The sequence below is a fragment of the Habropoda laboriosa genome, unplaced genomic scaffold (genome assembly GCF_001263275.1).
Source record: "Habropoda laboriosa isolate 0110345459 unplaced genomic scaffold, ASM126327v1 scaffold578, whole genome shotgun sequence".
NCBI lineage: Eukaryota > Metazoa > Arthropoda > Insecta > Hymenoptera > Apidae > Habropoda > Habropoda laboriosa.
Window position 1 is genome coordinate 409,587 of NW_017100941.1, and position 13,919 is coordinate 423,505.

The following is a 13,919-nucleotide window of genomic DNA, read 5'->3' on the forward strand; positions in this document are numbered from 1 at the left end:
CTGGGCCCTAGACACTTCGCGGCGTATTTTGACCTGAAGGTTCTGAGATGTGAATAGAGTGGTCGGGGGCTACTAGCTAGTCTATGTCCACCCTGTACACACTCAGCCTTCTTGTAACACTTGTATACATTAGAATCAATTAGAATTTCTATTACTAATTATTAAACAAATTTTAACAATTACCGGCACTCGCTAGGCACGTAATATCAGACTTTAAATACTCGACTTCGAACTTCGGTTTAGTCATAATTCTATTAATGTTATAATAACGTATAATTTATTAATTTTCACAATTTTATTATTAATTTATACTTCCAAAAATTTGTTAAAACATTACATATTATTATTTATACATTTTTGCAAGTTTCTTTGACAAATAAGTACGTTTCAACGATCTTATTACTTTCTCGTTGTGAAATCAAGTTCGGAGGATTAAAAATCAGGTTGACCCTTGGTCGTAAATTTAAAATAGCCATAGTGAAGGTGAAATTATTATTTTAAATAAATGTTTCTATACGAATTAAGAATCTATTCAACGTTTGTTTGTTGCAATACCGTGAAATAAATTGTATTATATATTTTCTCAGTTTCGACTGAATTTAAAGTTCGTAAGGATTAGAAATCAGGTTGACCTGTGGTCGTAGATTAAAAATAGCCATAGTGAAGGTAAAATTATTACGTTAAATAATTGTTTTTATACGAATTAAATATTGATTCAACGTTTATTTGTTGCAATACCGTGAAATAAATTGTATTATATATTTTTTCTGTTTACACTAAATTTAAAGTTCTGTTTACATGTTATAACAATTAGAATGTAGACGTTTTGCCGTTTCACGGTTTTTCCTCTGTTAATTATGTGTTTATAAATCATTTCAAACTAAAGCAGCACCATGCCCACCCTTAATTAAACCGTCTCAGTTGTTTACCGTAATTAATAATCTATTTTCGGAATTTATACGAGAATTTTTGAATTTTAGTAAATACTAGAGTCAGTGCATCGCGTATTGAAATAACAGCTTCATTCCTAGTTCGTTTAGTATTGAATATTTTTACACGTGTAACTTATGCTTCTCCCCAATTCTCGTCGCGTATTTTATTCAAATTTTCTTATATTCTAGAATCGAAAAAGATACGAATTCGCGTTTTTTCTTTTGATTCTTTCAATTTTTCACTCTCGTTCTACGAAAGTTTACTTCAATAATAATATTGAAAATTTTTCTGGTGATTTGGTTTAGTAGTTAGTAATAATGTGAAATTGAAAAAAATTAAAGTTTCTATTACAGTACTCTACACTTTATATTACATAAATTACCCTATTTTTCTATTATTTCTCTAATACATGGTTCGCAGAAATGATTGCGAATTTCTTATAAAATGTACCAATATTTCTACGTATTATTCCATTATTTCGTAATTAGGTGTGACATAACATCCAACGATTCGCGTGTATTATAAATCAAGCATCGTGGTTGCTACAAAGTTACACTCGTACGATTAATGATTCGAAATAATTGATAACATATTATATTCAAACACTAAAGTGCTATTAATACATTTTATTCGCGAGTACACAATCACCGGCACATTAAACGAAAATTCATCGCAAACAATTCGGGGTTCGCAAAATAACTAAAGTTACGATTGAGTGATCCGCAACTATCTAAACCACGTCGATTTAAGCGAAGTCAATTGCTCGTAAAATTTACATTGAAACATGGTAACTGAAAGTTCACGTGAAAATATATTACCTGTAACATTCACGAATTATTACAGCTGATTTAGCAGAGTACTAACAAAAATGATCGATAAATAACGAACATCGAAATATCTGTTTGAAAATTTACAAAAGATTTATATCTGTTAAAGAAAATCCGTTCAGCATTTTGTAAATAATGTGGCATAACGTCGAAATCTTTTATTTCAAAATAAATTTAGAAGAGATCGTGTAAATCTTTATTTTGAAATAAATAAGAGAAAGAAATTTAGTAATTTATAAATAAAATAAAATAAAAGGAATCAAATTTATTTTCGAATAAAACATTGACATAATCTCGTACTGTTACGTTTCTTTTCTCAAATATGTACTCCATTTATCCTACATTTGACCTAAGTTTAATCATGAATATGTATAATTAGCAAACGTGTTAGTACAATCGATCAGAGAACATATTTGCTTCGCTAAAGTCAGAACGAGATAGGCCTGCATATTCCTATAACATAAGCTGGCGTAAGTCAATTTTTATTTCAGTTTAATGCTACCTGCTCCTGAGTACACTTTATACACTATGTTCGGGTCGCGTAATGTTCGATGCTTAAATGCGGAACCGGTACGCGAGTTTAATCACACCTTGATTTATTCAGTGTGAAATAGAATAAATTGCAGCATCTAAAATTTAATTGAACTTTCCCGCACTGAAAGTACTATGCATGATACGATTTCGAACACGTGTTCCTCTATTGTGTACAAGATTCCTCCGCGACGTTATCTAGCTTCAGAGGGAATAAGAACGAGCAAACACGTTCGACGAAATTTCCCTTTACGACCATCTTTGCACCATCTAATCCTTCTCGTAAAAGCCGCTCGCACCCTGAAAGATAGAAAGGGAGAGAGGGAGAAAGCTCGAGCGCGAAATACAGGGGAAAATAGTTCTAGGAAAGCTTTTCCGAATGAAAGAAGCGAGCGTGCAAAAGGGGGCAAAATCGAGGCAAGATTTTAGCGCAGATTCTGCGGGGAGAAGCGCGTGGAGCAAATAGCAGCCAACCGTTGCCCCGCTGCGTTTCTTTGTCCGTGGTAATTTACAGCATTAAATTGCGCTGCTAAATCGCCGTGATTTTTGCGCACCGCCTTATTTTGTTTCGCCGGCTGTCCACCGTAAACCGCGCGTCCAGGGGAAAATTAACAAAGGATATTCGTCAAGAGGTTAGCCAAAAATGGGAACAGAGAGGGGAACGCCGCGGGAGAGCAGTTTAATTTCGTTTTTCTCTTCCGAGTGAATACGATAACGAAACGTGAAAATATTTAAATTTATTTATTTCGTTAATTCTGTTTTGACGGTCCTCTTTTCTTTTTTCTCTGCGCTTTATTTATGCGTGCTGGCGGTTTTTTGCGCGTTGTAGAAACATGAATTCTTATGAAATGCACATTTTTTAACAATGCATTGCGCTCTTACATCGTCTCCGTCGTTTTAAATCCGGAGATTTGGCGTTCTTAGATAAAATGCGGGATAATTAATTACTCGAAGGATATGGCGGAGTGGTGTTTTAATTGCAAACATTTCTGACCCATGTATTATGTATATACACACATATACATAGCAAAGAGAGTAGCTGGAAATGTAAACGGTGTGTTTTTATGTAAATAGCTTTTTTTATCCAAGCCTGGCAACTTTAATATTTTACAAATATTTTTGTCAAATTGTGTAATTAGAAAATTTCCAGTTGTAATAAAGATTTAATTAATTACTTGAAGTATATGAATATTGGAAGATCAATTTACAAATTTAATATATTATTGAATATGTATAATACATAAATAAATATTTAAAAAATTCAAAATAGAAAAATTATTACAATAAGAGTATTACTTCCTAGGAATGAAGAATAATTTAGCAGAAACGAAGGAAAAATTATTCTGCTCTTTCTACTTCGATAAATGATTTTAACATAGTTTCTCTATTTTTTTCAGAGCTTGCCACAAACACCAGCTGGCGGTGTCGGTGGAAAGGGAAGCGGAAGTGCTGGCGCCGGTTCTGGTATGGTCAATGGTTCTGGTGCCGATCATCAAGATATTCGTAACGGTGCTGCTATAAACACAGAACACGTGAGTAAATCAATTCTCCGTGCTTTTGATCCGCCAAAAATTCTATCTATCGCGAGAAGGAAATTAACCCTAACCCTTGTTCACCCTAAGTCCTGAAACTTTTACAATTTCTCATAGCAGCATCCACGAAAAGAAAATTATTGATAACTTAAGATAAGTCAATATTGCTAATTTAAACGTCGGAAATATTCACCACTCTACTACTGAACATTAAAAGATATTAATTCGTGGAATAGAACTCTGTGGTCACGGTCTTTTTTCAACCCAATGCGGAATGGGATGAAGGTTTCTATGTAAATGTTTAGCGTTCTTGTTGGCCGTGGTTCGGCTTCTTGTTACAAGGCTCCTTTTTTTTTTGACTGATTCTATGTTAAACAGGGCTGCTTATATATATTTTTCCGTAGCTGCAGGTTCGAGGAAAGGGTCAATCAACGCCGTTTCCGAAGTAAGGCCCTTTCGCGAGCTTCTATTGGCAGGTATATACCGGAGCGCCGTAGGTCAACGTGGGGGGTCGTCGGTCGCGTCAATGTTTGGGGTTTGAGGACACGACAAGATTCGTTGAAGATTTTCACTGTTAAATAGAGAAATAAGAGAGTTAAATCGTCCTAATATGGAGTATGCAAATATCTTGCAGCACGTTCTTTATTTCTGAAGCTTCTCAAATCGGTGCTATTCTTCAGTTTCGACAGTGAGCGATGAGGACAATAAAGAATAAGTGGTTTGAAACTGAAGAATACAGCTTCCAATAAATTTCCTCGAGAATTCATTTCTTATTCGTAAATCATGTTTGAAATTGATCCTTCATCAATCATACACAGAAGATTCAGCTTGCCGTTTAAACTTCATATTGTTCGTTTCCGTTGGTTTAATTGTGCTCGAGTAGAATTTTCGAACGTCCGAATGGATTAGTCGCATAGGAAAATCGTCCCGTAAAAATGTCGTCGCGCTTTCAAGCAGCAGCACAGGAAAAGGCGATAGCCGAGTGAAAAAGCTCGACGAGTACTCGGCCAAGCGAGGAAGAACAAATCGACCGTTTCTTCGCCAATGATTGCCGTTACTGTTCTTCGGAACTTCCTTAAAAGTACCTCGACGAGGAAAGTTTCGCAGTGGAAGCAACAAAGTGAGTCATTCAGCGTGCCGGCGGGCATTGTTTGCTTTCTTTCGCCTTATTTCGCGGCCACCTTTATATCGTTAGATGGCCAGGCTCCACGGGAAAATAAGGGGGAAAGCTATTGGCGCATAGCGGTGCAACGCTCGGGGAAATTTTCGCAATCAATCGCCAGAGGAGTAACTCGTAACGATTCACCAGCATCGTTAATCGATAACTATCGATGACGAGTCCCTGGAAATTGGTGGAGGAAGGATATATTAAATCGTGTGATATGAGATAATGTGGAATTTCTGACGATTCACGAATTGATCGCTCGAGTGATTAGTCGAGTGTTGGGAAATTCTGAATTTTTTCGCGTTATTTCAGAGTTCATTCTATCCTTGGTGAGTTATTTCTAATGATTCGCGAATTGATCGCTTGAGTGATTACTTGAGTGTTGAAAAATTCTGAATTTTTTCGTGTTATTTTAGAGTTCACTCGATCCTTGGTGAGTTACTATTGGCGAATCTAAGGGTAATATTTGTTTGAACTAGAAAATCATTTTCTTTCCTCCCTGAAAACTCTGATATTTCTTATTATATGATCTCCTTAAATAAATTCAATACCTAAATAATACTCGGTGCAATTTTCGAAAGAATAGAATCGAAAGAAACAAGTACCAATCGTGATCAAGTTAAATACAAAAAATCACCGCACTACGAACAACTATTAGGTGTACAAATTAATTCGGTGCCTTCTTTCGCAAACTTCAGTGCTTATTTACAAAAAATCAAGTACAGTTTTAATATTCAGAATGATCTCCGTTATGTTGAACGACTTTTTCCCATTTATCGACCAACCGATGAATTCTCTCTTCGAAAAGGTATGGCGCTTTTGAGTCGATGAAGTCATCCAGACTTTTTGACAAAAGACACCGAATTAACCCGTACACCTACTAAATCCAAACTAATTTCTGCAACAAATAAATCGTAAGAAAATTTGAAATCTCCTAAATTGCAACCGGTACGATCGAGAAATGAAAAAAAAAAGTGGAAAAATGCCGCCTAAAATCCAGCTTATCGAGTCTACCATTGCCAAGAGAAGCGCGTCAAAACGCTGGTTGCTTATTACCCGCGCGTGCGTGTCCAATTGTCCCGAAGCTATCGATTCGATCAACAGGATAGAGGGGGGGAAAAAAAAGAGTCCGGAAGACAGTTCAATCGGAAATCGGCTGGACGTAGCCTGGGAATCCGCGGAATTAAGCGATTACTTGCGAAGTTAACCATTGTTTCAGCCGGTCTATCAATCGAGTCCCACCTCCCATCCGCCGCCTCTCTGTGCAATTCCCACAACGGTACGTTGCCTCGTTCGATCCACCCGTCCGATTTTCGCGCGTTGATCCATTCGCACGGAATTAAAACCTTTATCTACGTTTCTCCGCCTGCTTGGTCGAGGCTCGAGCGGCGAAAACGGACGAGTACGAAACCGAGTTGGCTGAGAAATGGAATTGAAAGGGTGGATCTCTCTCTCGTTTCAGAATCGTTTGTTTCGAAACGTTCGGTACCGATAAGCGACGTCAATTTTTCCGCCGTCTCGCTTTCAACGCCGCTCCTCCACTCCTCTGTCACTTTTCTAGCGAGATTAGTCTCGATTTGCGTAATGTACGGATTTTGGGATTTTACCTACAATCGGTAATTTGAGGAGTAATAAAAAATTTATTTAAATAAGTTTCTCAATTTCTCTCGTAATATTCTTCACACAACTGTCTCGCGAGCTCCTCTTTCACCCTTTCTTGCGTAATGTACGGATTTTGGGATTTTACCTACAATCGGTAATTTGAGGAATAATGAGAAATTTGTTTAAATAAGTTTGTCAATTTCTCTCGCAATATTATTTGTTCTCGTTTTCTCGCGAGCTCCTCTTTCACCCTTATTCTCTATTTCTCTATTTTTCTATGCCTTTCACTCTGGGCAGGCATTCTTAACCATTCGGTCACGTCCACCGAAATCCTTGGATGGCCACGCATCCTTCGTTCGCAGGATATTTTCGAGTACTCTGTCCCAAACACTCTTCTTTCACATTTCTATAGCTCTGGCTGAAGCATCCTTCGTTCGCGCAACCATCGCTCCAGACTGACCACTCACAGACATTCTATCGCTTCCACAATTATTATTTTACTCAATTTTTCAACAATCTGACATTTATTATCTTGCAAACAGTTTAACATAGGAGACTGAAATTTTACACAAGTTAGCGTCTAACACAGCAACTCGAATTTGAATAGGTTATTTTTCTGTGATACCACAGAATAGATAAAATAAATAGCGTGTGTTGTATGAACGACGAATCCTTGAAGATATTCTTTTTCTCGGTTTTGTTCTTCAATCTTCTATCCTACTTCGGTTAATTATTCACTCTCGACTTTGACCATTGTCTCACAGATTTCTATACAACCCTTATAGTGACACTGCGTTCATTCTTTATTATTCCTTTTCTGTCTGCGCCAATCTATTTGCGCTGCGCTCTAATTTCTCTCTTTCACATTCTTTCTCTTTCATCCTTCCGTTTATCTTTTTACTTCTTATGATTTCACGCAGAGAAACATATTTATTTTTTATTTAATAACTTCTTGGTTCTGTCCGCGATTTTCATTCGCTCCTTCTCGTCCGATCCCATTTTCTTCTTACTCCTTCCCCTTTGTCCTGTCGCTTTTCGACCGAGCCAACGTTTCACTCCATTTCCATCTTTCTGCTTTTTCATTTTCCCTCTTTTTTTTTCTTAATGGCGGAAGCTTTTTGCAATTTTCAACGATGTGCTATCGATTTACATGAGACTGCAGAAAGAGGGCTCGCCTCCGTCAATTCCCGCGCTGGTTATATGGATTCTATAATCGAAAACCGAGATAGGGCCAGAGGAAAATGAGAGGGGCTGCAGCCGAATATTTCATCTTCGCCGAGAGAGACGAGAGCTTTCAGCAAGTCATTGTACCTTCGAGGTAATATTTTGGACGACTTTCGTGAAACGGATAGCTTGATTCACGAGAAAAATTGTTAATCGATAGCAATATTCGGCGAATTGTGCCGCGGGGCTTCTAGACATATCTCCATCGGTTTTTTCTTTTTTATCCTTGCATGGAGAATTACGTTCGCGTTGGTTGGAAAAGCTTTGCCCGCTAATTATACTCGCGAATGAAACTGTAGATCGCTACGGGACGCGAGTATATTTGTGCATTAGAAGATGTACACTTTCTTTTCTTGAATAATTAATAACGTATTTTAGTATACGACAAAATAGAATTATCTAATTATAACTCAATTATGGCCAAGTTTGTTGGATATTTTTCATATTTGATCATTTATCTCTTCTCTTCTTCTTCTCTGTGACATCCTTCTCGTTATTCCACTCATTCTTTCTGCTGTAAATAAATAAATTAAATATTACAGTGATAACGAGGATCGATATAACTCTTGCTAATCTCACGAATTGTACTATATTTTATTTCAACGCATGAATTTTTCTATATTCTATTTCAATGCACGAATTTTACTTAAAACTTAAACTTTCAAGCAACAATCTCCTGAAACTCGAGCTAAACATAAATCAATAGTTCCCTCAGAATTCAAATAGCAAATAAGAGTAATTATCACTTTGACATAATTACGGGATATATTTCATTCTTATCGTTGCCAAACGGAACCGTTTCGGTTTATATCTGACTAATTACAGACCTCGAATTGTACATTCTAATTCGTACGTAAATTTCCCCAGCACAATTCAGGCCATTCCGCTCGTACTTTCGCTCGAGTATAAAGTATCCGCGTTGATTTTTCACAAATAAGCTTATCAGCCTGCGAATTTGCTAATTAAAGCGTAACCAATGCGATAATTCGATAATTCTCTCTGCACGGAAACCGGAGTCGCATCGACTTAACCGTATCTTCGCAAGAGTTTGCTACATTTCGGCTTATCTGAGTGGGGCAGTTAACTGGAAACCATGCTGACTGGGAAGTTACACTGTACTTCCCCGCTGTTAAACACGCTCGCTAATTCCTTAATAAGAGAATTCCTGAGAATACTCCGGGGCCACACGAACTCACGATTACGCGGGCTATTTCTCCGCACTCACGTACACGATACTGTCGATATATCTCGAAGCAGTTCTCCTCATTGTTAGACGTGATCTTCGTAAGAATGAGAAGAAGTTGATTTGTTGCGTCGTTAAACACCGAGCTAATGGACTTGTTAGGACAGCAAGGGGACGATTTTATTATTTTAATTTAGCAGACCGGTCTGCACCGAGCTAAGCCGAAGGTCCCAAGTTCGATTCCCGTTTGAGTCCCTCTATATTTTTCCGTCGTCGGTTCCTACAATACTATTATACAACAAATGCACACCTAAAAAACTGAGAAACAATCGTTTCACCTGTAAAATTCGATCGTTTCACAGTTAATTGAAATTACCAGGTCCGGCGTTACCCGGCCTGATAATTCACCGCTTTGGATATTCCACGGTACAAAGGAGCGAGAATGACAAAGAGTAACGCGACTAACGAATATCCACCGAGTCAGTCGTCTTCCGGACAATTATCCGCGAACGTAGGGAGATTTTTAAGCGAGATTATCACGTCCTAAAGGGCGTCCATCTCGAAAGTGGTCTCTGAACAGCCGGAAAATTAGTCGGCGACATTCACGGGGACCGGAAGTAGCAAACGACGAGGAGCCGCAACGTTGGCTTCGCTCTGGCCGAAAGCACGTACACATCCGTCGACGTTTTATTTTTCCTCCTCGTCGTCGTTTTTTTTCTTGTTTTTTCGTGCACCAACGACTGAACAGGGGGGGAAAAACTAATTCCGTAATTGCGATCCAAATTTCTTTGCAGCAACTCACCAATGGGAACGGCATTCTCTTGCTCTTTCTCTCTTCTCCTCCACTTTCCACGCGTTTTCGTCATCTTTGCTTCCAGGAACGATTGTTTTTCCACCTCTCTTTGTATTTTTTCCCGCTTCTTCTCTTCGCCGCGCAAAAATCTCTCTCTTTCCACGCTTTCATACAATTCCGCTCTTATTTATTTCCTTGGAGAAAAGTACCGGTTTTCTATCTTCTTTCTTCCCTCTTTTTCTGTTTTCATTAACGTTTGATTTCTCCCGTTGAATTTTACCGGTGTTCCTTCTCTCGCACGCGTCGATGCTCTCTCTCTCTTTTCTATCTACGCTGTTATTATCCTAAGTGAATTTCTCGAATTGTGTCCTGCGACAGATTTCTTGCTGCTTCTTTATTGCACTCTCGTTAATTACTCCTGGCCTGTTTCTTTCGTTTTGTATTCCACTTTCTTTACAGTGTTTCTCGGAGTATCGATGAATTCAAAGTTGTACGTTTTCTCGCAAACTTCAATTTAACGCAGTTTTAATATTGAAAATAATCTCCGTTATTTCAATTTATCGCACAACTGACGAATTCACTTTTTAAAAAAAATACGAGTTTCGAGTCGACGAAGTTTTCAAGACTTGTTACAATATTACCAATCACCGTGAACTCGGGACAGAAATTATTTTGCAAATATTAATACGAACAATAAAGTCAGATTTTCGAGGAATTTAAAGGATCGCCTGTACTTTCGACAGCGGAATAATTTTAAATAACGTTTAACATCCTTACACCGGATGATAATGAAAAAATTCTTCAGTTTCAAGCCTTATAAATCTCTCTGTGTGATACATTCAAGTTCGTTAATCCTATTATACCTGAGGAAAAATTATGCAAGCTTTTCGAGCACGTTTCACCCCCGTCGGTTTTTTGCAAACTGTACTCTCTCCACTTATCTCCTTGCTTCACAACGCTCTGTTCTCTTCAAGCCGTGCCTCCATTTCCCATTTCCCCCTCGATCCCGACACGCTCTTTGCCCGCTTTTATCGAGCCCTTTTCCAAACCTCCTTCTTTCCTTTCGTCTTCATTTCATCTTCTTCGAGGTACGCTCCAATTCCTCCCGGTTTCTTCTTCTTCGTTACTCGGCAGATGCATTGAAAGCGCATCGTTGCCCCGGTTCGTCGGCACACACCCGCAACGAAATCCTTGTTGTTTCATTTTTTAGGCCGTGAAATCGCGGCTCGTTGGACCGTCTGATTGTGAGTAATAATCGAACGTGAGCACGATTCGCGCGGGAACTCGACGAAGCGGTGTGTGAAAAAAGTTGCTTCGACTATTCTTTGTCCAGAACTTCGCCGATGAATTCTGCTTTCTGTGAAATTGGGATGATTAAAGTGGAAATATGTGTCGATCGGAGGTTTTGTAGGGTACGAGGGAAGTTCGTTTTCGGGTGAATTTCGTTGTCGTTACTGGTAGGCTTAATATGAAGAATAATGGGAAAAAGCAGTATTAAAAGTTGACGTTTCTTTTTAAAAGATATCAAATTTTCCATAATTTTAGAGTTTCTATTTAAATTTTATTTTTCACAGCATTAAGTTTACTTTCTGCAGCTCTGTGTTATATCGAAACAGTTATACATATATGTATGTTATTTTACGTTAGAGGAAAAGTGTATCTGACAGCAGACAATCCACACTTCCCCACTCCTTCGTGCTTCATTTCCTCTGCCGCTTCAGGAAGTATGAATTAGTCATGATTCTCATACTTTCCCGTGCCTTCTGTGCCATTCTGAAAATGATTTCCAGAAAATCAATTCATTTTCTTCACGGAGGTATAAGACAAAACTCTGAGGAACCCCAAAAGTCCTTTTCAGGGCGGCAAACACTATATGTAAAACAAAAGAATACTGACGCGTTCCACATACGGCGGATAAGGTAGGAAATACTTGCCTGGTCCATCTCTCCCGAAATTACCCTACCATTAACCCTCGTACGCTCCTCGTGTGAAAATTCACCCATAGCCTCTTCCCAGATGCTCTACTATGTTTGATTTCTTTCCGAATGTGTCACAACTTTGTGTATTTGAAATTCACAAATTTAACTAACTTTCAACGAAACACAGATTGGAAAAGATTGCTAATAGCGTTAAGCGACAATGGGTCAAATCTCACCCAAAGATCTATCGCGTACCTATTTCTGAGGAACGTACGAGGGTTAAAGAAATAAAATAAAATTAATGGAATTTCACAGTTACCAGAAGCCAGCATAGATCTTTCGCCACGATCGACATTGATCGCTGGAGAAATATTCTCGTCTGTCAGACGAAGTGACTTAACTCTCGTTCATACACACTTATCTCGCCCCCTTTGTTCCCTTTCTCTCGCCAAATGTCTTCTTCCCTATCTCCCTTTTGTTCACGCTGGTTCACAGCAGGAAATGAAAAACGCAACGATTAAACGGGGCCAGACAGTTGAATTAAAGTTTGATTAACCGACCGCCTTCGAGGATGTGCAACTCTCTCGTACTTACCTTCGGCTCGCGCATCCTGGCGGTTCTGCTTTTTATAGGTCACGTCCAAGGGTTAACACAGAGAAGCCGGTGAATGGGAACAAAGGCGAGTTTTGTTCCGTGTCAAATCGTCCAGCCTGTCCGTGATCTCGTTCGAGCTTCTTTTTTTTTTAAGAATTTTCATATCATTTCTGCCATACGGCGCGACATGAAACGGGAAAAGAGCTTAACGAAGTTTTTCTTTCTGTCTTTTTTTTTATCGGAGACAGACTATTTTCATGCTTGAAGGGAACTCGTGCGTTCTGTTCGATGTTTAACGTCCATCGTTCACCGTGAAATCCTGTTTCACAAGTTTGAAGACGAACTTGCCGTCAGGTTCTATTTTTCAGGTTTATATTTTCTGGAGAATTTTAATTGCAACGTTGAAATGAAATTATTTAGCATTTGGTATAGAGCAGATTATTTTAAATAATTAGATTTATTTCATATAAAGCAGATTACTTTAAACAATGAGATTTATTTAACACAAAGCAGATTATTTTAAGTAGCTGAGAGATGCACAGAAAAAGACTGTTACTCGGTACAACGGAGTCATTTCAAATCTTGCGAAGACACGATTGTTTCTGTATAAAAAAAACTTTTAATTCCGAGTTTTTAAATATTCGACGCCGAAGGGATAAAGCCATTTGCGCGGATAATCTCTCAATTACTTTCGGCAAATAGCATACATGCATGTTTCAACGTGTGTTCAAATATACCCATCGAAAATCGATAGAAGAGGGCTTATTACAAAACGGTGCTGAATAATGATTGATTCGATTAAAAGATAATTACTCAAGCCGATCTGTGGACCATCCTGATTCCGTATTCACGGATTATCATCGAACATTAATGCGTTTATGCGATTGTAATACTTAACACCTCTCTAAAGTATGTTCGTAACCTACGCAGATGCGTTTCAGTTACCAATTTCACTAAAATCGAACTTTTCCATCGATCGTCTGTAAAATCTGTGGCTACCGCCACGGGGGGGCCACGCACTTAGGCCTGGCGACTCTTGGCCCTCGAGGCGAAGAATCGAGAGATGTTTTTCCAAACATCTCCGAGTTTCTTCGTCCTCGGGGACAAGAGTATTGCCTCGGCAATGCAGGCCCGCGCCCCCCCCGCCACTTCCTGGGACTTTCCCAGGGAAAAGGGGCTACTTAAGGGAGCCCCGAAAAAGACACGGGGCCTTTGGTCGTAGACTTCCTTTCTACGCGCATCGTATCGCCTTACATCCAAAATTAGTTTCAGTATTATTGGTTGAATAAATATATTTTTGTTACCCACCTTGCGAGTAATCATTTGCACTACGTCATTTCCAAAAATCAACACAAGATGATTCGACGAAAAGAAATCTGCATTAATTTTTCCAATCGTTCGTTCTCGCTGGAGAATGTTTAATCGAATTTTCCCCGGCTCGAACGAACGAAGATTTCGTTAGTTTCGAATAGCACTCGGCAATTTCAGTTTGTAAAGTTCGGCCGTGAGGAAAAGTTAGGCGGGGGCCCGATTTGCATCGATTTTTCAATTTGCCGCGCGTTCACATCTGCCGTATTTCCATAATTCGTATTTATAAGAGGAGAATGTCTCGTCTG

The 13,919-nt window shown here is 38.7% G+C and overlaps 1 protein-coding gene across 1 annotated transcript in view; it reads left to right on the forward strand.

Moving 5' to 3' along the window:
- Positions 1 to 3,742: 3,742 nt before the first annotated feature.
- The window catches only part of LOC108577590 (ras-GEF domain-containing family member 1B), a 70,644-nt gene continuing 60,467 nt past the window's right edge, over positions 3,743 to 13,919 (forward strand). Inside the window, exon 1 of the mRNA XM_017940772.1 lies at positions 3,743 to 3,823. Coding sequence (XP_017796261.1) covers positions 3,758 to 3,823 — 66 coding nt within the window. The 5' untranslated portion in view covers positions 3,743 to 3,757. The remainder of the gene's footprint in view (positions 3,824 to 13,919) is intronic.